We start from the raw sequence: 20,093 nt of genomic DNA, 5'->3' as shown, positions 1-20,093 counted from the left end.
GGCTTATTTTGAAGTCAGAACAGCTTATGTAAGTGTATAATTGGAAACAAATTTGCAGGTATGGAACTAACCGGGTGACACTTGACATTTCCAGAGACGAGCGATGTCGCTGGGTGCAGCATATTCAAGCAAAGGCTGACACTGAAAAGTTGTGTGAAAAAAGCTAAATCAACGTAAAGCAACCAATCCCCTTGCGCTACTTGAGTTTCTTCACCACTGGAAGCTGCTCTGATATTGACATGGTCCTACCTCTTGCCTGATCATAACCCTTTTAATTTTTTTTTTTATCTGCCATCTTTCGCTATCTATAGTCGATTGGCTAATATCCAGTGCCCTCTTCTCCCTATCATTATTAGAAACGCCCCTTAATGTTGATTGGCTGCGAGTTTGTTCTGGGACTCGGCCCGATTGTGGTAAAAAGCATTTTTATAAAAATCGCTTTGTGCATCTTTAACCAAACCAGCTTGGTCAAAATTACCCAGCATGTATTCTGTCCAACATTTAACTAGTGCTGGGTTGCCAAATAACCCTAAAATGGTTGTTTTTCACCCAGCATTTTTTAGATTGTGACCAAGTTTATCGGCCAGTTTGTAATTTTACATTTCCACCAGTTTGACCCATTCAGATAAAAAAATAGTAGGTTCTCTTTCCAAAAAAAGAGGCATTTTTACGGTTTACTTTTACCAAAGATAAAGGCTATAAAAGGATTTTTACCCCCTACAGCAATTTTGGCTCCAAAAGAGATCCTGTCAGTGAATAGATCTTAAAAGAACATTTTTAATAATCATACTTATCACTATAAAGAACCTTTGTCCATTAGAAAAAAGATCCATGGGTGTTAAAGGTTCTTTACGGAACCATTGATGCAAATCGATTGATTTTTAAGAGTGTATCAATTGTGACAACCATTATGTCTGAGCCAGGGGGAGGGGAAAGGGGCGGAGCCAAACAAAAACAACACCATTACCACAAACTAGAGAGGGAGAGGGAGAGAGACACAGCAGAGTGTTCCCTGTGTTCAGTGCTGATGGGTGGATGTTAAGGACATCTCTCTCTAAATCAATGTGTCACTCAAAGTGAACAGTTCACAGAGAGCAGTCGGAGGATCCTTTGGGCAGAGACTCCAGCAGGACATGCAGACACACGCTGACCACGGACAGAAACTAAACCGCACTTAAAGAACAGTTTGCAACAGGACACAAAATGAGACTGTCACCCATCATCCTATGACAGGAGACACGCCGGGGGACGGACAAGAAGAAAGAGGGACAGAAAGGACGGGTGGATCTGTGATGACTTTCACTTCAGGGACAACACCATCCAACCTTCCTGGAGAGAGATTGTAAGGATAAAGCAGAGAAAAAGAGAGAAAGAGCCGGGAACATCAGCACACCATCCTGGTAAGAGCCGTTTGATTACAAATGTGATGGATTCAGATGAATCATGTTCTCTGGCTTTCACCTTCATACTAACAATTAGACTGGCAGATATATCATGCAATGAAAGGATTTCAAAATGCATATATTTCCAGGATTTGCAGAATAGCTTTGTAGAAATGTGCATGATTATCCATTATATTTTATTCATTTAAATTTATTTGTCAGAACTGGAATAAATCAAATAAAAGAAGCCTGATTCCAGGTTTTCCGTAGCAGGGAAAACCCATGACTTTTAAAGAACAATTAAATGTATTCATTCAGCTGTTGCTCAGATCAAAAGCAATTTAATTTTGACATTTGTATTAAACATTTTAGAACTAAAGGTAACTACAACAAAATTAGATTTACTAAAGAGACTTTTAGAAAAAACTGTACACTATAAGCCAAGTCATGGGTCAGATTTCCAGGGAATGCATGAACTGATGAAATGTATGCCCCTTGAATGCAAGGTAAGTCGCTTTCTATAGAAGCATTTGTCAAATGCATAAATGTAAATATATAAATGCAGAAAGATGCATAAAACTCTCATCAAAATGGTATACCTGGTACAAATAAAAGCATAAATGAGAAATGTTCAGCATGGCGATGTTGTAATGGTAGCATGCAGATGCAATCACACTTCACTTCATGCATTCAAGTACTTGAGGACTTGAGCTCAGGACAGAACATTTAGTTTCAACAAGAGCTTATGACATTCACTTATGAGATAATCACACACAAAATCAGACCAAAACATGGTTAGCACTTGCTGCATCTATATGGGGAAGTTCTTCTCACAGAACAATGAATGCAAATGATTTCCTGCTGAATTGTCTTTGGTACTTGTTTGTCATTCACCCTTAAAAATAAAGGTTCTTTAGGAATTCCTGGAGCTGGATTTGTGCCCAAAAGACACGCTCTCCGTCTTAAAGACTACATTCGCATCTCCTGAGTGAATAGCAGCACTCGCAGGTCAGAAAAAGAAAGTTACAGTTAATGCATACTGACTGATGACACAGACCCCGATGACATCAGCGGCTCAAGCTATGACATCATCACACTCGAGTTCAAATTCAAATCAGATTTGAAATCCAAGTCAGATTTTGAATTTGGAACAACGACGTAATGCAGCATTCTCATGCGTGACTCTATGGAAGTGATTCTGGCATTGCTCGTTACAGCAAAACAGATCCGTTTGCTGCTTTATGACACCAAAACGCTGTGTCTATATCACAAAACTGAAGAAAAAAAAAGCACAACACAAGTGCAAGAATATAATAAAAATAAGCATTCGAAAGTTGATGTTTCAGTCACTTTGATATTTTTTTTAGTTGGAATATGTTAATTCTGACATGATGTAAAGGGTTAAATATAATGCAAATATATATTTTTACACTAGGGCTGCACGATTAATTGCATGCGATTGTAAAGCCGGTTCTTTGATTAGCAGTAAATATCCATCACCTGCTTTCAAATGGAGCGTAACTTACTACACAGAGCCGTAGTTCTCGGACAAGCTACGCAATATCGCATCATAATCGCAGAGGAATCGATTCGTGGACCCCTATTTTACTCTTAATGTGTTAAAGGTTTATAAAACAACAACAACCATTAATACATTGCAGAGATGCAATACAGGGTTAGAAAAATCCTAATAACCAACAGACAGTGAGCATGTTTCCTAAATCAACGCCAAAACAAATGCACAACAAAAACCCCTCTAATAAAGGTTTAACACGGTTATGTAATTTTTAAAGAATATATGATTCATCATGCATGTTTGTAGCATGAGGTTATGGATCCTTGCTGAGGGTCTTGTGCAATCTTGTTTATATTCTCCTTGATTGGAATACATTTTCCTTTGATGACTCAATGCTATGAATGTTTGTTGGTACATTCAGTCCAAAGCACAAGACACGTGATTCAGACGTTAAAAATAACTAAATGAGAAAACAGGAGTTCAGCATTAGATAGAAGTAGAAAGCAGTGTTAAACTACTGTCCCAACGACACTACAATCCCTGAAATGAGTGGAAAGGAGCTCCTCCTTACTAATGAACACAATAAAAACCATGACCGCTGAGTCTGTTGTTATGGGAGATGCTCTGTGCACACAACATCGTGTCATCGATTTTCCCATCTGTGAATTAGTGCATTCCTGTGCTGGGGTGTAGAGCGATGACTTAGTTATTTAATGACTGGAGAGATTAGGGAAACAAAATCTGACATGAATCACACATTAACATGCACTTATGTAGCAAAAACTTCTTATGAATGCTTTGTAAAGCCTTAGGATTTGATCTGGTGTTCATGTGTCCTTCATAAAGACTCTTCAAAACTCCTCAAATTTGACTTTTAATGCCAGATATTTTGTGTTTTGTGCATCATAAGGGTTTCATCAGACTGATTCAAAACCAGTGAGTCTTGGGCTTTTGGGTCACGCTATCTACCATATGTAATTCTCTCTGCTTATCCGTTAATCGATGACGCAATAAACAGATATAAACTAAAACATTCGGAAACATTTACGTATATAGCAAAACTTGTGTATACAGCAAAAACAGTGTGTGGCCTAGTGGTTTAAGAAAGACTGGAATCAGAAGGGATTTAGCATCAATTCAAATGCAAATCAAATGCAAGGCGCAGTCCAAAAGCTGGCTAATTCTAATGTTTCAGAGTAATTCACTTACAAATGCTTTAACAGGGCAAAACAGACCGGTTCTTTGGAAAATCACCAAAGAACACAATACATGTTTCATTAGCTAATGGCTTTACATTTAATTTAACAAAGGGGCTCAAGTGACGAGGATCTTTTAGGGTCATTCAAACAGGATGGAAACTTGCATTACATCAGTTTTGCTTTTTAATTATCGTTCTACAGTATGAACACATGCATCTGCCTGCTGCATTGCTTCTGAATCAGGCGACTGCTTTAAGATTGCATGGCAAGTCCAGTTGATCCTAAAATCGCATCAAATGCATAAAATAAAATATGTCCAAAAATATGGGTTCAGTAAGGTTTTTTTTTTTTTACAGAAATCCATGGGTCTATTAAGCAAAGATGAGTTAAAATAATAATAATGCTCAAAAACGGCATCTAAAATGTTGCAAAACATGAACATGATAAATTGTGTTTTTTTTTTTTTGTATTTAATAAAATAATTCTGGAACATTTTGTCAGTTTACTCCAAAAATACTAAGCAGTACAACTGTGTTCAACATTTATAATTAGGAAAGTTTTTTGAGCAGCAACTCGGCATATAAAGAATAATTTCTGAAGATCATGTGACACTAAAGCCTGGAGGAATGATGCTGAAAATACAGCTTTGATCACAGGAATAAATTACATTTTAAAATATATTACAAAAGAAATAAATTATTTTTAAATCGTAATACTTTTTCAAATAATTTTTTTTTAAAGATAAAATAAATGCATTCTCGGTGAGAAAGAATTAGACTTACAAATAAATAAAATATATTATAGAAAAGTTATAAATTGAAGTTTATAAATCTTTTATCTTATCTTAGTGTTCAATTGATAGAGCACTGCACTATTAAGCGCAAGGTTGGGGGTTCGATTCCCCGGGAACACATGATATGTAAAAATTGATAGCCTGAATGCACTGTAAGTCGCTTTGGATAAAAGCGTCTGCTAAATGCATTAATTTAATTTATTTAAATTTTATTTAATTGAATTTATCTTTTCATGTTCCAGCACAAAGACGCATCTCAGACAGCCATGACCGTCATCACTTTGAAGCGCTTTCTTCTGGCCCTGCTGACCATCACCCTGTCCAGACCCGACTCTGCTTCGCTTGGGTTCGCCGAGGAGTTCGAAAGCAGAGACGACATACTCGAAAGCGAGTTCATGTTCGCCAGTCGTCCCAAACGCTCCGCCGACCCTCCCAGCGCCTCGGACCCTGACAAATGCTCCTACACCTTCATCGTTCCTCAGCGCAAAACCACGGGCGCCATCTGCGTGAACTCTAAAGAGCCGGAAGCCCTGCTGGAGAACCGCGTGAACAAGCAGGAGCTGGAGCTGCTGAACGGAGAGCTGCACAAGCAGCGGCGGCAGATCGAGACGCTTCAGCAGCTGGTGGAGGTGGACGGCGGCGTGGTCACCGAGGTCAAGCTGCTTCGCAAGGAGTCGCGCAACATGAACGCCCGGGTCACGCAGCTCTACATGCAGCTGCTGCACGAGATCATCCGCAAGAGAGACAATGCGCTCGAGGTTTCTCAGCTGGAGAACCGCGTGTTGAATCACACGTCAGAGATGCAGCAGTTAACCACACGTTACCGGGATCTAGAGCACAAATACCAGCACCTTGCATCGCTTGCGAGCAATCAAAGCGCGCTTATAGTACAGCTAGAAGAGCAATGCAGGAGAGGAGGCTTTGTTGGTGGAGGTTTTGGTGTTGGTGGAAGTGCAGCTGGTGTTGTACGACAAACTCGACCTTACCAGCCACCTGCAATCCTCCCGCAGCCTCCACAACATCGCCAACCACCTCCACCTCCGGTCCCACATTCCCCCGCCAGGCCTTTCCACCCACCGACCTACACCCGCCACAACAACCAGCTCACCAATGAAATCCAGAGCGACCAAAACATCAAAGCAATGCCACCGACTTTACCAACGGTGCCCCCTGAAACACACAGCTCCTCCACAGATAAACCCTCAGGTGAGTCCACTCCAAGATTAAAGTTTTGTCATAATCACTTACCCCCCATGTCGTTCCAAGTTCGTCTTTGGAACATAATCTAAGATATTTTGTATGAAAACCGGGAGGCTTGTGTCTGTCCCATTAACCTGCCAAGTAAGTTACACTATAAAGGTCCAGAAAAGTGTGAAAGACATCATCAGAACAGTCCATCTGCCATGAGTGGTTCAACCGTAATCTTATGAAGCAACAAGAACACTTTTTGTAAACTAATGATGACATAATAATGAAAATAATGACTATATTCAACAATTTGTCTCCTCGTCTCTTCTCACCTGGTCTCCTATAAGGTGGCTGCTAAGCTAAACCAGCTAAAACCATCTTAATCCAGACAAACAAACCATATAAGTTCTGGTTTAAGTGGGTTTTAATTAGTCTGTTGTGTGCTAAATTAATTGCCAATCAATCAGTATTCTGACTGTCATGCACAATTTGTGATGAAGTCACAAGGATTTATGCTCAAATGGACCCAAACTCCTCTTTGAAACCTTTTCCTTTTCCAAACATTGGAAGGATACTGTATGTTATGAATAATAGAGTTAAGTAAAGAAACATTAAAGAGCTGCCTACATTACTGAAAACATTTCCTTATAAAATCATGACGTAACTCTCCACAGTGTAGGGCCACACACAACAGGATCGGGGTGAGTAATGAGAAACATCTAAACATTACACAGCCAGCCATCTTCATTTTCTTGCACTGTTTTTACAAGGTCAATTGTATTTTGCACACAGAGTATGATAAATATGTATGGCTACGCCTAAATGGTTTGGTTACATCAGTGGTTCCAAAGAAAACAGGCTAAAAGTTGAGCGACACAAGCCACACGTGGATTTCCCTGCCGCTGATCGCTCAGAGCTTGGTCTCCGTCCCATTACAACACAATCATTTAACAACACATTTTCTGAACTAAGAGTGCACATTATTCTTGGGAGGAAAACCCTCCAAGACATGAACCAATTTAAAGTCCTTAAATGGGGGATTCCAGAGACTTTTGCAGAGAAATCTTTGGTTTGATGGAAGGGGTCTGTTTAAGTGTTGTTTAATATTCTGCTATATGGGAATTTCTTTGTGGTAACTGATAACTGTTTGCCTCAGATGCTCAAATGTGGCTGTATAAATGAAATGCAGTGTAGGAACATGAATAATGGGGTGATGCAGTTATTATGAATCAGTTCACACTTTTCTGAAATCTCTTTCACATGGTACAGTATATTATGGAAGCTTGTTTCTGCCATCGGATGAAAAAAAAGCTAATTGTTACCTTTTAGATTCAAAGCTAGAACCCTGAGATATAAACTTTCAATTCTGCTGGAATTATGTTGCAATTGTTGCAATTAAGGGGGAAAAAGTCTGAATTGTGAGATAAAAAGTTGCATTTACCTTTATTATTGTTTATTCCGTGATAGAAATAAACCCTGAATCTCCGAATTCATAGAAAAAAAAAATGTAAAATTTATGAGATATAAACTCAGAATCGCAGATTTTTTTTTTTTTTTTTTTTTTAATTGTGAGATAAAAAGTTGCAAATAACTTTTACATTTTTTATTTTGTGGTAAAAAAAACAATTTTTATATCAGAATTACGAGATACAAACTTTTGCGAGATTTTGCGAGAAAAAGTCAGAATTGTGAGATAAAAACTCGCAATTAACTTTTTTACATTTTCAGCCCAGCAGAAATAAGCAGTCATCTGTAAACCAATCTTGTCATTTTTATTTTTTTTATAACATACCATTAAATCTCGCTAAGTTAAGTGCTTTGTTTTAACAGATTTATACGCACTTTACTAATAAAAATACTGACTTGCTACTTTATTTATCAGTCTTAGTTACCACATGCAACAGATGAGTTGGCAGTATCTTATGGCGTTTACACCTGCAGGCATAAATCTTAATGCAAAATATACATTACTATTTACTTTTGTTACTTTTGTTTGTTATGTCACTTTGGATAACAGCATCCGCTAATTGCATAAATGTAAAAATGTTGTCATTTACCAGATGCTTTAATCCAATATATTATACTAAAACATCTGAGAATGATAAAACTTCCCAAGTAAATCATTCTGGTGGATCTGGTCTGATGCTCAACTGTGGCACATAAAAACTTGTTTTATTACAGTATTTTTTGTGCAAAAGCTTGCTCTGAAAAGATTTCCTTACGCATAAAAAAGAGCAGAAAAGAATGAATAATCATCTAAAAACTTGCACAGAATACAGAAGGTCCTTTCAGACAGAGATGACTGTGATTTCAGAGCAGACTGTGAAGCTTCGTCTGGAGCTCATAATGCTTGATTATTCAGCAGCAGACAGCGAGAAAACCACTAAACTGAACTGAAATGTCAAAAGCAGCAATCATAGGGAACCAAGACGAATCAGAACAAAAACTGTGACGAATCAAATTCATCTGAGGAGATTCCATTGGATTTTTCTATTACCATTTGGGGGGGAAATCAACAAGCGTGACAAAAGCCGAAGGATAATTTGAGACAGAACTTCAATCAATGTTCTCTGAAAGCAGCAGACCTATGGATGAATGTCTCGCGATGATCTGGTAACTTTGGTATGATATCAACTCAACTTTACTGATGATGTACAGTTGCATGCTCACACATTAAAGGAATAGTTTATCCAATAATGACATTTTACTCACCCTCAGTCCATCCAGTATGAGTTTGTTTCCTTAATGGGAACAGACTTGGAGAAATGTACTGTAACATTTCATCACCTGTTCACCATCCTCTGCAGTAAATGGGTGCCGTCAGAATGAGAGTCCAAACAGCTGATAAAACATCACAATAATCCACACCACTCCAGTCCATCAGTTAACATCTGGAGAAGCGTTAAGTCTTGTGTTAGTAAGAAACAAATCCACCATTCAGACTTTTATAACTTCAAATCTTTGTTTCCAGCAAATATATTCTACATACTGAAAAACACTTTCTCCATTGAAAAAGTCATCTTGTCTAAATCAGGGGAGAAATCTGCACAGATCAAGCACTGTGCAAAACGAATATATGGCTGGATTTTGATGTGAGAGACCAACAGGAGATTATATGGGTCCTAAGGGCACTTCTCCCGGAAGAGCGCACGCTCCTGTATAGCACAGCACTGAGAGCACAACAGACATTCACATTTCTTAAGGATAATGCAGTCAAAACGAAAAAGGGTCATGATCGTGTGTTGGAACCGCAGGCGGCGAGTAAAACTGCTTCAAATATCTCTGTGTTGTTAACTTAGCTATCAGCGCGTAAGCAATGTGATGTTGTCATCAAACTGCACTTTCCACATGTACAGCTAAAAAAAAAAAAAAAAAAAAAAAAAAAAAGACGACATAAAGTGGAACTTAGTCAGTATTCAAAACCGCTAAGCAAATATATACAGTTTCAGTACATACCACATAGAGACGTCGTTGCTGATGCTGCTCTTGTTAAATTTCAGCCTCTGGATCTGATTCTGGATCATAAATATACGCTGAATCTGACTGTTAGCCATGGTTTGTTTTGGATGTGTTTTTCCTCACGATAATGTCAGAGCTTCCAGCTCTCAACGCAAAAGCCTACTGGCCCTCGTAATTCTTTAGCTCCGCCCACACGTCACGCCTCCAGTCCGTCGTGTTTTTACAGGAAAAATCTGTACAGACTATCTTTCTCTTATAAATATAATAAAAATAAAGACTTTTTGGAGTTATGAAGGATGCAGTACTACTCTATAGGTACTCAAGATTAACAGGATATTGAGTGAAAACCAGCATTTTACCCCCCCCCCCCTTTAAGGACTAATATTTTAACCAGAAGCAACAGGTTAGAGTTAAAAACACTTTAATGATGGATTTGTTTTTTTAAAAACATGCAGCTTTTCTCTTCACAAGAAGTTAACTGATGGACTGGAGTTATGTGTATTACTTATGATGTTTTTATCAGCTGTTTGGACTCTCATTCTGACGGCACCCATTCACTTTAGAGGATCCTGTCTGAGAACAGAGGTATGATTTGCCTGTTGGACTGAAGCTTGTTCGCTAACTCAGACTCATTTACAGAGACGGTGAAGGCATGATTGGATCAGTCAGTAGCCGAGCCAGCGTGTTCATTTTCTACATGATTTTCCATCTCCTTACGCCAGTTTTTAGGTTGCCCAAAAAGGTGTGGAGAACATGCAGTCATAATGAAAACAGAATTGCCTCAAATGTGATTCTGGGAACTTGTGAGCCCAGATGAGAAAACAACATGTCCTCTACAATGGTTGCATAAGTGCATGGCATAATAGTATGAGGTCAGTGAGGACAAAAATTGCATGACTATTTTACAACACCTAATAATTACACCTTATAAACCAATCCAAATCCAATAGTTGAAACACAGCTGGGATGCATCAAACTCAACCGACAGAACCAGACAAAAGAACAAGCTCTTGGAGGTCCTGGCCAGTCATTGCTCATCAAAAAGTGACTCTCTTTCACAATCCCTTTCTCTTAGAAACGCAAACCTAATCAGCTGTCCACAAAGACAGCTGGATCCATGGCTAGCGATATATAATCTAAAGCAGCTATGAACCACATCTGATTTGATTTTGACATTAAATTCAGAGATGCTTTAGAGAAAACCATGACTTAAATATTGCATGTGTGCTTTCCAAAACAGGGCCGTTCAAAGACTGTTTACAGGCTCTAGAGGAAGGACACGCCAACAGCGGCATGTTTCTGGTGAAGCCGGAGAACACCAACAAACTGATGCAGGTCTGGTGTGACCAGAGACACGACCCCGGCGGCTGGACCGTCATACAGCGACGCATGGACGGATCGGTCAACTTCTTCCGAAACTGGGAGACGTACAAGGTCAGAAAGAAGTTTACTTTCAGATTTTAGGTGATTAAATAGCTTTAACGTGTGAAGTTGCATGATGTTTTTAAACAAACATTCTGGGTGCAGTATCTCGAAGTCAAGTCACAATTATTAATATAATGTTTTAATTAAAAAAAGATTGTTTCAAATGATTAAACTGGATAAGAACAGTGCTAATGTGGAAAGTTATTCAATTATGAAACAGATTTTAGCTGAAAAGCAACAGGTGCCGTTATTCAGCTCAATTTAGTTCAATGTTTATTCAAGTGCAAAGGTTGTAAAAATTAATACGTTTTGAAATCATATTTACTGTAGTTCAACTATAAAGAAGCTTTGCAAAGAGGAGGATAGTGTCATGATATTATTAGTTTTGCTAAATTTCCGAACTGTTGTGTGTTTCTGAGCAACACACTTTACTAAATTAATCTGCAGTTTTTAACGACGAACTGTAGAACTGAAGTGACATTCATAACAAGATGATTAGTTGAATCATTTCATAATGCACTTGCATTGTTTAGCAATTTGTGATTTCTTAAAAATAGCGTTAAATAAGTGTATCGTCACACCCCTAGTGCAAGTCTATGGGGAAATATATCATGCTAATTAAAATGTTATCATAATGAGGTCATGCAAACATGATCACTCAGCACTGATAAAACTGAATGCAATGCTTCAGATCTCCATCGCTGGATAACAGCAGAAATCGCCCTCCATTAGTCAGAGTTAATTAAAGTAATGAGACGCACATTGTTCTGAAACCCTGCCGTTCGTGCATGGAGAGACTTCCATGACGAAATGTCTTAGCCAGTCAGTCTCACAGCAAACTGTGGCTTTTTGCGATTTCTGAAATCATCCAAAACATCACTTTGAAACGTCAGATGAATTTGGTTATGCAAGATGGGCAAGGTTTTCAAACAAGGGCCAAGGCTTTTCCACAAAAACTCTGTCTGACAGAAACACTGTTGACGTCACCCGTGCCCAGAACTGAAATCAGGAGCAGAAGAGCCAATGTGAAGGGAACGTCCTAATAACTAGATCAACTCGGCTGCTCTGGAAACATTTTAAAAAGCACTAAAATGACACTGAATGAAATAATTTATTATATAATGTCATTTTATTATTATTTTTTTATATGCAAACCATTTATACCATGATATATATATATATATATACATATAAAATTGCATCCAAAGATTCTTTACATTGTCTTCATGGTGTTGCATGAAAAAACTAAAATCATTTCGGTTTGAAATGACTTGTGGGTGAAAGGAAATAATGACAAAATAGTTTTTTCTTTAAACCATGAGTAACACAACAGCAGTCTGGAGTTAAAGTCTTAGCTGGTGATTTATCACATGCATTAATAAGCTCTGTTCCTGTTTCCTCACGATATACTAGGTGTACATGTTAAGCTGGCACGTCTGTGACATAATGGGCGATTTCTGTCTGCTATCAGCTAGTTACATGCAGTATGTTCTCAGGTGTTACATGATACGGCGGTCAGATCTGCTTGTTTGAAATGAATAATGGCTCCTAATGCTAACACGGCTAAATACAAACACGTGTACGATGTTGCTAGAGTTCTTTTAAATTGCATTGTCTGGCAGGATTCAAGATCTGACAAAGAGTGTATAAAACAAGAATGAGCACGACCAGTTCTGAATAAAAATATAAAAACTATTTCACACATTTTCATATTATTATTATTATTTTAAACCTAATAAAATATTTATTAAAATATTTTAATTTAAAAACAATATAATATAATATAAATACCTAATGTAGGAAAAAGGTAGCTTAATTATATGTATATAAAATCATTTATATAACACGTATACATATAAAAATAAGCTACTTTTCTTACATAATATAATAATATATTTTATTATATTATATAATATTATATATAAATACATCTTATTTCATAAATAAATAAATAAAATAAAAAAAGAGGCAAGTCATGTAGAATTATGGTAAAGTATGCAACATCATAACCTGAAATGTTAAAGCTTTTAAAGACCATTCCTTGTAGACCATGCATCAGAGGGTTAAATGTTTGTATAATATATATTAATAAATACTTTTTAATTATTATTCTTTTGAGCTGGAATGGTCTGTTTAACAATCTGTTTCTTTGTCGTTTCTATCTTAGCAAGGATTTGGGAACATCGATGGTGAATACTGGCTTGGTTTGGAGAACATCTACTGGCTGACCAGCCAGGGCAACTACAAGCTGCTGGTGACGCTGGAGGACTGGTCCGGCAGGAAGACGTTCGCAGAATACGCCAGTTTCCGGGTGGAGCCGGAGGCAGATTTCTACAGGCTGCGGGTGGGCCGTTACCATGGCAATGCTGGGGATTCCCTCACCTGGCACAATGGGAAACAGTTCACCACCCTGGACAGAGATCACGACGTGTACACAGGTATCAGACCAGCACTGATGGAGCACCACAACCAGCTGCAATAAGGGCTTTAACATTTGCAGAAACGAGCTCGCATTATTGAACTTCCGGCTCCTATCGTCCCAAAATCTTTTTAACAGCGTAGTTAGCTTAGATTAAAATTGCTAATTAAATTAAAAGCATAAAAAATGGTTACATGACATAAAATAAATGTGGGGATAAAAAATAAAAAAGATTCCCACACACCCACTCTGACGTCCCGATCTGAATCAAATGATTTGTAATGCGAAATCTGATTGGAGCGCTTCGAAACATTTCGCAACGCAATGGTTTTAACTGATATTCAGAGTTTCACAAAGCTTGTTGTGTTCTTTGCTCTCTTTCTCTATATAATGTGTTGTCTGAATAACAGTGGACATTAAATCATTACAATTAATATGCCAAATTTGGCTTACAATGTTTTTATTAAACTGCAATCACACTAAATACAGTTTCAGTCGTATTAAAAGTAGGGCTGTCAAATGATTAAAATTTTTAATCAAATTAACCCGAATTTTCAGTGGATTAATCATGATTAATCACTATTTGCAATTACACCTGAATCCTAACCATTTTTTTTTCTGAAATGCATACCAAAAGATAAATAACAGGACACAGATACATTATTTTCATGTATTGATTCATCAATATGTGGTTCTTTTTTTCCTCATTTTCAAAAGTTTAAAATTTACTTAATCAAATTTACCTGAGCACTATATCAAACCATACCATTTAACTACAGATAGTGTAAGAGTTTTAGGTGAACCTGTGGTTAAATATAGCCACATATCTATGAAATTATGCATAGAGAAACTCTAAAGAATGAACTCAGAAACACAAACATGCTCCACCATCACATAAGCAGCACTCTGGGCACTCTTGTTTTTGGGAGGTGTTCATTTGCTCTGCCACAATACTTTAGGATCGATATTTTCACGTTCTGAAGGCTTCAAGTGCCAGTAAAACCAAGTAAAAATGCAAATGCTTTTTCAAACAGCTGTAATTTTCGCTGCATTGCATGTAGGCGTTCTGCGCATGCACAGTGTGAAACACTGGACGCTATAACAGGAAGAAGCTCCAGCGTATCAACTACTAAAGTCGTCTCTGTTTATCGAGCTTGGCATGAATGTATTTGAGAGTAAATGGGGTAAAACCTTAAGCTTCTTCTGTGTTTTCGTCGTGGCGCTCGCCGCTGTTTTTTACTATCTTGAGAATTCAGAGATCGACGACTTTTCCTGACCTGAATAATTTGTCACACTGCGCATGCGTGAAATGCGTTAAAAAATTTGACGTAATTAACGACAAACAACTAATTAACGTCGTTAACGCGCTATTTTTGACAGCCCTAATTAAAAGCATTTAAAAAATAAAATAAAAAAACATCCCCCCTCTGTTTTTTCCACAAATTTCACTTTCACAAAACTTTCAATGAAAAATTAAAATCTCAAATAAAAACCGATAGAAAATAATAATTGAAAACCGGTATCTGATTGAAAATAATGAAACTATAACAGCGTCTGCTGAGTAACACCCCACTTGTGTTTTTTGTGTCTTGAAAAAGGCCATTGCTAAGTTCATTATGTTTATAATCGCACTACAGAAATTATTTCAACCCAAGCTTTCAAATTTTAAATAAAGTTTGTTGTCGGAAACTTAATGGAGGTGCCGCTGAAGTCATGTGACTGTGGTGTAGTTTGTTTATAGCCTACGTTTAGCTATTTACTTTTGGCGATTATTTACTGTAGTCTTCAAAACTTGCATGAATCAAAATTTTGTTGGTCAAAACCTTATTTTCTGCATTATTCCAAAATCTAATGAAAAGTCCCATATGGTTTTTGTCGAAGGAACTACTATGGGGAAAAAAAAAACTACACAAAAACTAAAAGTGGTGCAGAAACAATTAAAGTTAATTAGAGTTAATTTCACAAAGAAACGACATGCAATAGAGAATAAAAAGGAACATTTTAAAATATAATTTTCTTGTAAGATGTACTCCAATAAACTGACAATTGTTACAGTGTAGCAGATAATTTATTAAAGTGCAAGGTGATGTTAACTTTTATGTTGCCCTACAAAAAAACATCACCGCAGTGCTCCAAATAGAATCAGTGTGTAATGAATCATGTTCACGAACTCAAAAACCTCATTTCCTCTCATACAGGAAACTGTGCCCACTATCAAAAGGGTGGTTGGTGGTACAACGCCTGCGCCCACTCCAACCTGAACGGCGTGTGGTACCGCGGTGGACATTACCGCAGCCGATACCAGGATGGAGTTTACTGGGCCGAGTTCCGCGGAGGATCGTATTCTCTGAAGAAGGTCACTATGATGATCCGACCCAATCCCAACACTTTCCATTAGAACATCATGTGAAGGAAAACGCAAGTCTAATGCGTTAACGCTAAAAACATTGTAAGAAGTGCAATTATTTTTGTTAATTATTGATTGTTTACTTTGTTTAGAGTCTTATGAATTCATAATATGTGACCCTGGAGCACAAAACCAGTCTTAAGTCGCTGGTGTATATTTGTAGCAATACCCGAAAATACATTGCATGGGTCAAAATTATCAATTTTTCTTTCATGCCATTATGCAGCGCTAAGAACTTTATTTGACAAATTAAATAAAAAAAAAAAAAAATTGTTTTTGTTTTTTTTGCACACTCAGATTTTCAAATAGTTGTATGTTGGTTGAATACTATCCTATCCTAATAAATAATAAATCCAAATACTATCCTATCCTTATTTATTCAGCTTTTAGATGATGTATAAATTTCAATTAAAAAATAAAAAATACTGGTTTTGTGGTCCAGGGTCACACATGCAATGACTTCATGAAGAAGACATAACTCATGTCTTCTTGGGATTCTTCCGAATGGTGTCCAGGCATTGTGGACACTGAAGAATAAGTGAAAATACTAGAAAAACTACAGTCAGACAAACCTGGCAACTCAGGTTCCACATGACAAGCTGATTAGCATCGAGTGTGTCCTTAAAATGGGGATAGAGTCGACCTGATCTTAACAGGCATCCGGTCACCTTATTCTCGCTGTAAGAAGTCAAACCATGATAAACTGTTGTTCTGAGTACTTTATTGCTATAAAACATGACTTGTCATGTACCAATGGAGGCATATAGATTCTCATTTGATCTGGTATATCATTGACTTCCAATACAGGGTACGATGCAATTGGAAATCTTAAAGGTATTTCAAAAATTACATTTCTGTTGTCATTTAGAGATAAATTTAGCCTGGTCAGCGTGAATGCATCCATTTACTAGATCAAACATTAATGAGATGTGAACTGGTTAAATGAACACATTTAATGACCGATGCAAAGCCTCTGAAAACTTCAATGACTAGACTACATTTAGTAGCACAAATGCAATGCTTCCTTTTCATTTAGTTTGTTTTAGCATTGATTTTCAATAAAGGGTACATTGCAATTGTGCCTTGAAGTGGACTACATAGGATACATTTCTGTCAACATTTAGAGGTACTTTGTTTATGCATCTATTTTGTAATTTAAAAGACATGGATCGGTTAAACGAACCACAAATGCAAGGCCTTTGCAAAAGTCACAAATGCAAAACATGTCTGTCTTGTGTATTATTGTCTACACTCTGTCAGATTTCACTTCGGTTCTTTAGACTGAGTGCTGTTTTGAAACCATTTGTATATAGAAAATATGAGTGAGTGCCTTTGTAATGCAAATTATGATTGTGTTGTGTACTTACAGAATTCTCCAATAAATTATGTACTGTACAGCTATTATGTTCTTCTGAGATCAACTGCGAAAAACATACACAAGTCTTGCCTTATTAACACAAAAGACAGATAGAAAGGCTTAGCTCGAACCTCAATATTGTTACTTGATCAAGCAACTAAAGGCTCTAAAGGGCCCTACGGGAGACTAAGTTTGTCCTGAGTGACAAAGAACAGACCCAAACCTTTTCTGCTCAAACATTAATCATTTTAGATGACTAATGGTGTTATTAACATCTGTTTCCAAATGAGGAAAACCTTGTAAATGGCTGGAAAACACATTAAAGTCAAGAATGAAATGAAATTGGCATGTGTAAGCCATTTACTTCTGTAATGTAGAGCATTTCTTATTGAAACAGGATATTGTTGAGGAAAAGTAGAATGGTGGAATTGATTTTAATAATCAGATATGAACTGAATTGTAAAAAAGCACAGGTGTTCAGAGAGAAAGTCCTTAGAATAACATGCATTGTTCAATCAAGATCACTTAAAAATGAACATTTGTGTGGATTATTGTGATGTTTTTATCAGCTGTTTGGACTCTCATTCTGACGGCACCCATTCACTGCAGAGCATCCATTGGTGAGACAGTGATGCAATGCTACGTTTTTCCAAATCTGATAAAGAAACAAGCTCATCTACATCTTGAAAGGCCTGAAGGTGAGTAAATCTTCAGCAAATTTTCATTTTTGAATGAACAATTCCTTTAACAGACAAAATGTGACAAGAAACCAATATATGGTTTGTTTTGTTCTGCATTTTTTAACGTCAATCTGACCTACAGTCCACAGTACTCTGTTTTATAATCATGTATGTCAAAGATATAGGGGATGTTAATGCAAACAGTGTTCTTGCCATCTTCCATCTTCACTAAATGAACAAATTAAAATGACGGCTCCACATTTAGTCCAAAATAACAAAGCAAAATCCCACAGACATGTTGCACACAGGAAGGAAAAAACCTTGTGTTACAATGCTTTTATATGTCGGCCAATGATTACTGTATTTCAGATTAACAGCACATAAAAACTAAAAACAATCTCAAGTGAACCGTTTTTGGCCAGATTAAACTAGAGAATGTATAACACTTTATGCTTAGTCAATGGTTTGGGTGCATGAAACTACCAATTTCATGTCCAGACAACATGTGATCCCAACAACAAAACTGCAAGAAAATGAGTACAGTCTGTACAAGAAATCCTGTAACAGCACCTGTAACATGTCTATAAATCAAATCCAGAGTACCAGAAATAATCATTTAATGTGTAGCACTCCATCTTCACCCAATTTGAGTTAAATCAGAACAGCGGCTGTAAATGACTAAGTGCTTAGGAATATGAGTATTGTTAGAGTCTCCAGACTTACTGAGAATCTGTGAGATAATAAAGAACCGTGCATCTGTGATCTGATAGAGTTCAGAGCACAGATAATGGGGTTCAATACACATTAGAGAGAGAGTACATGGGAAAACACTGAAAAATGCCTAAAATAACAAAAACAAAACACAAATCTGAATAGCATGTTTCATATTCAAACACTGAGAGCACTTGTTATCTACACGTGCATCAGGCATGCTATCATGTTTAAGAAACTCTGTAAGATGACCAAACATGCCATGATGTTCTCTAAAACAAATATGAGAAACCACAAGGCTGAGGATGTCCACATATTTCATGGAAAGATCCAATTAATTACAAACATTTGGCCCTACGAAACATGAACAGAACAAGTTTCTCTCTTCTTAAATAAACTGCTGCGCTGAATTGAATGTGACATTTTATATCAGAATGTTTTTTATGATTTAGCTAGAAGTTCAATTTGTTTATATAATCATACATATAATGTATAATATGTATAATATTGTTTAAATGTCCAGATGAGATACATGTATAAATATAAACATATACAGCCATAGAAAGTCAATTTCATGCTTTTATGGATCTCGTAAAAAAGATTAAATGTACCATAATCCAATGAAATATTATTGATATTTAAACTACCGTTAAAAAGTGTTGCGAGAGTATTTTTTAAAGAAATTAATACTTGTTTTCATCAAGGACACGTTCAGTTTATAATATCGCAAATAAAATTCAAGAAAAAAAATTAAAAGCCAAAAAATCCAATCATGTTTTTCTGCAAAAATATGTTGTCAACATTGATAATAAATCAGAAATGGTCTTGAGCATCAAATCAGCATATTAGAGAGATTTCTGAAGATCATGTGACACTGAAGACTGCAGTAATGGTGCTAAAAAAATTCAGCTTTGACCTTTACATTTTACAATATATTAAAAAAGGAAATGGTTATTAAAATTCCTAATAATATTTCAAAATAATACTGTTTTTAAAGTGTTTTCCCCTCAAATAAATGCAATCTTTCTAAGCAGAAGAGACTTCCAAAACAATACAAATCTTTGAAACCCCAAACTTTTAAACGATAGTATTGTATATTTCACTTGCCAAATACAAATGTGAATACACACGGCTACTTCTGAATGGCTGAGATTGGAGAAAGATTTGAGATGAGATATTTAGAGAATCTCTTTGGTGAGTTGGGAAATGTTAAAAAGACCATTCTTCCGGTTCATTGCCCCACTGGCAGGTGAAGTAAAGCATGTTTGGGGAGAAAGCAGACACCCAGATGAGGACTCACCCAGGTAGGGGATGCATGGCACCATCTTGAGGGAGCGGATGTACTCTCTCATCCTGGCGTAGTTCTCCTCTTTGGAGGTCAGGTAGTCCAGCTTCTCAAACGTGGCCTTGTCCTTCCGACTGATAAGCTGAAGAAAAACAGGAGAGTTACGGCACTCTGTTATTTTTTCATCTGAATTCATGCAGAAGCTACTTTAAAAACATAGCTTAACAACATACAAGCTGCACAGAAATAAACACACACAAAAAATGCAACCG

At 36.9% G+C, this 20,093-nt stretch overlaps 2 protein-coding genes across 3 annotated transcripts in view; one reads left to right on the top strand and one right to left on the bottom strand.

Annotated features, from left to right (window-relative positions):
• Window positions 1-20,093, bottom strand: part of LOC113073341 (ras-specific guanine nucleotide-releasing factor RalGPS1-like) — a 105,894-nt gene that overhangs the window by 38,780 nt on the left and 47,021 nt on the right. The window contains exon 8 of the mRNA XM_026246268.1: window positions 19,837-19,963. Within this exon, the coding sequence (XP_026102053.1) occupies window positions 19,837-19,963 (127 nt within the window). The remainder of the gene's footprint in view (window positions 1-19,836; window positions 19,964-20,093) is intronic.
• LOC113073351 (angiopoietin-related protein 2-like) lies at window positions 971-17,185 on the top strand. 2 transcript variants are annotated; one of them, XM_026246282.1, is made up of 6 exons: window positions 971-1,400; window positions 2,300-2,390; window positions 5,133-6,096; window positions 10,778-10,971; window positions 13,130-13,400; window positions 15,580-17,185. In XM_026246282.1, exons 3-6 carry the CDS (start codon window positions 5,157-5,159, stop codon window positions 15,777-15,779), a joined length of 1,605 nt encoding a protein of 534 aa, XP_026102067.1. In that variant the 5' UTR covers window positions 971-1,400; window positions 2,300-2,390; window positions 5,133-5,156; the 3' UTR covers window positions 15,780-17,185. The 2 variants fall into 2 exon arrangements, with proteins under 2 accessions (XP_026102067.1, XP_026102065.1); XM_026246280.1 differs by lacking the exon at window positions 2,300-2,390 and having other exon boundaries at window positions 972-1,400.

Source organism: Carassius auratus, chromosome 5 (assembly GCF_003368295.1).
Source record: "Carassius auratus strain Wakin chromosome 5, ASM336829v1, whole genome shotgun sequence".
NCBI classification, from domain to species: domain Eukaryota; kingdom Metazoa; phylum Chordata; class Actinopteri; order Cypriniformes; family Cyprinidae; genus Carassius; species Carassius auratus.
The sequence above is the reverse complement of the archived record's forward strand: the minus strand, read 5'-3'. Positions and strand labels throughout refer to the sequence as shown.